This window comes from Rhagoletis pomonella, unplaced genomic scaffold (assembly GCF_013731165.1).
Source record: "Rhagoletis pomonella isolate Grant_MI unplaced genomic scaffold, Rhpom_1.0 Rhpom_scaffold_00001, whole genome shotgun sequence".
In the NCBI taxonomy this organism is placed as follows: domain Eukaryota; kingdom Metazoa; phylum Arthropoda; class Insecta; order Diptera; family Tephritidae; genus Rhagoletis; species Rhagoletis pomonella.
Genome location: NW_023458555.1, coordinates 91,346,787 through 91,349,822, shown reverse-complemented (window position 1 = coordinate 91,349,822; position 3,036 = coordinate 91,346,787). Strand labels below are relative to the sequence as shown.

Genomic DNA, 3,036 nt, shown 5'->3' with positions numbered 1-3,036 from the left:
CGGAAAAGGTTCGTTGACATTAGTTGTTTGCATAGATACCTCTGCCTCGATCCTTTCCATATAAACATATTTTAAAGATTCTAGGAAGGTTGGAAACTGATGAAACGAGAGGGTTGTCCAATGTGCTTCTACAAAGGCTTGTTCTATTGCGTCAATTATAAGTGTTCGCAAGAAAAGAAGAGGTCATGGAAGAACAGCTCAAGGTAGCAAAAGCTTCGCACGCAGAAATACGCTAAGGGACATTTTCTCCTGCAACCTTTAACTTTAAAGCACACCTTATATGTACATATATAAAGATTGCATTAAAATTTATAGTTGTGTCTAGAGTAAAGCATTTTATTATCGGTTTAAATTGATTTACAACCAAGAAACATACATACGTCAAAACCGATATACAAATGCTTTACTTCAGACATAGCTATATATTTTAAAGCAACCTTTAAATATAAAGTGAGCTTTAAATTAAAGGTTAGTTGAGAAAAGGGCCGTAAGTGAATCTCTTTTTATATGATACTACATACATATGTACATACATAATCATTTTCAAGAAAACAACCAGTATTAATATATTGCAATAATAAGAAATGTGAAATTTAATTCGAAATGGAGTTTATGTAGCGCGCAATCTCATTTCTTCTCAGTATACCTCTTTTTCTTATGGTGCTATTTGCTTGATCATGGATCGGAAAGGCTAAGCCGGTTTCAAAATTGGTGGTTTCTATTGGCTCATCAAAATCAGGTTCTTTTAGATACTTCGCTACATTGTGTAAAACGAAGCACGCAGCTATGATTGTAGGTATGCGATTAGTTGATATTCGAATTTTCGACTGCAAAATTGTAAATCGCCTTTTTACTTGACCGAACACTCGCTCAATTATAACCCGCTCTTTGCAATGAAGTTTGTTATACTCCATTTGCGAAAAGCTCGTGGTATTACGATATGGGGTCATCAGCCATGGAGTAATGGCATAGCCCTCATCGCCCAACAAAATTGCACCTGCAGGATTTTCATCTAAAAGTTCACGAACTATGGAATTTTTCCAAATTCTCGAGTCGTGCACGGATCCTGCCCTTCTGCAATCAAAGCTTGTTATCTTCTCATTCGCATTACATGTAACCTGAACAATAAACGATGCTAATCCCTTTCTGTTAATGAATTCGTCCCCATGGATGCTTGGCTTTAATATTAGTACATGAGTGCAATCCAATGCTCCGATTGCATTTGGAAACTTTAATTTTCTTTGCCATTCTGTTTTTGCCAAGTTCATTTCCTGTTCGGTTTGAGGAATCTTTATCCAATCGGATGACTTTTTTACTATTGAACGAGAAACTTCCCAAACGGTCCTGGAAACGGTCGTTTGGTGGATTCCAACATCTTCACTAACGCCTACCTTATAGAAAGCAGCTAAATTCGGGTTAAATATGCAAATCCATTAAAGTCAATATTTACTTGGAAGCCCGGATCACCAATGTACCGCAAGAAAGTCTGCATTTTAAGCTCATTTGATTGGGTCTCGTGACTTTCTGGCAAGAAATTAGATGAAAGCCAATGTACATTCTCCCGCGAAAACCGATAAAGCGCCCGATATGTTAAATCTTCCCCAGTTCGTCTCTTTTTGAAAGTCTTCTTTCTATTTTCAAGATTCAGGAACATCGCCATGATATGGAATAAAAACGTAGTCTACCTTTACCCACACTTAAAAATCAAATTGCGAACACTTATTTTTTCAAGTGATTACAATTTTTATGAATTTTAATTACAAGCATATACTTTTTCGAAATTGAAGTAGTAAACTCAAGTAGTGATTACTATACAGCGCAATGCTTTTATGCATACCGATTTTGAAACTTTAAAGTGATTGCTATTGAAAATAGTGTGCATTAGTTTTATGCATATGACCCATTGTGATTTAAATAATATCAACAAAATTTCTGTGAAAAACCGAAACCGGAACGAAACCGAAACCAAACCCGAAATATAGTTTGAAGAACGAAACCAAAACCGAAACCGAAACACTTGGCAAAACCGAAACCCAAACCGGAACGTTATTTTGAATCGGCCGAAAAGCTCCTTAACCTACCCTATAGATAAAACAAATCGTCGGAAATGATATTTTTTAACACAAATATTCCAGAATACAATAAAAATTGACGGAACTCTGTTGATTTCCAATTACTAAATTCATTTAGGTCTCTACAAACTGGAACCCAGGAGATTTGCATATTCGTTGCATTTGTAAATTCACAGCAATAAAATGCACACGGTTGCCATGGCAGCAAGCAAAAAATTTGCAAATGCAATTCCAACTGCAAATCCAAGACCTTTTCCATAACATCCTGAACAGCTCTATTGTCTTGTCCCTTTGAAGTTGAACTATGATGCGCCTGGTCAGATCTGTTTTTGAGAGACAAGTCAGTTCGTAACTTACCTATCTCTTTTGAAAAGGATACCCGCTTTTCTATATACATATTTCCTTACCTGGAAACATTTGGGACAAATATCTTTGCCATTATGGTCCTGAACTCCTGAAACAAAAGCTCGTGCTGGTGAGTCGCAAATAAACACTCGCACATCAAATTTTTCTAAATTTTGAAACGAACCAACCTTAAAGCCTCTTTGTTTTAAATAAATAATTTCCTCACAAAAATCGTTCATGAAGTCACTTCCACTTAATGGATTTTGTTTTCCTGAAAAGGAAGCAATTAAAAATGGACTTGCGTTTGAGTAACCAACTATACTACCTAGAATGTGCCACAATATTAATTAATAAAATTCTCTCGATTCGAAATGTGACTGGATGCCTAAAAACAAAAATTCGCCGCCTGGAATCATTTGGATATCTTTACTTTTTTAAAGTGGTTTCGAGAAGAGTTTTTACCGATAAAGACAAGTCACTAACACCAATTTTTCTAAGTGTACGCAGAAAATCATTGAGCGCCACTTGTGACACATCATTTTTAATTGCCCACAATTTTATTTCACTGGATTTATCGATACTGGAAGGTTCAGAGGAAGAAGAATCGGACTGACTTTCC

At 36.0% G+C, this 3,036-nt stretch overlaps 1 protein-coding gene across 1 annotated transcript; it reads right to left on the bottom strand.

The window, feature by feature from the left end:
- Positions 1-481: 481 nt before the first annotated feature.
- On the bottom strand, positions 482-1,660 carry LOC118734161 (putative nuclease HARBI1). Its single transcript, XM_036463882.1, has 2 exons — positions 1,451-1,660; positions 482-1,391 (listed from the first exon to the last, which is right to left on the bottom strand). The coding sequence occupies exons 1-2, from the start codon at positions 1,658-1,660 to the stop codon at positions 594-596; spliced, it is 1,008 nt and encodes a 335-aa protein (XP_036319775.1). The 3' UTR covers positions 482-593.
- Positions 1,661-3,036: the final 1,376 nt, after the last annotated feature.

Bases quoted from the DNA above. Each gene is read 5' to 3' on its own strand.
- LOC118734161 (XM_036463882.1), bottom strand. From the start codon at position 1,660: ATGGCGATGTTCCTGAATCTTGAAAATAGAAAGAAGACTTTCAAAAAG. The intron at 1,392-1,450 runs GTAAATATTGAC...GCTTTCTATAAG, and splicing joins TTGGTGATCCGGGCTTCCAA to GTAGGCGTTAGTGAAGATGT.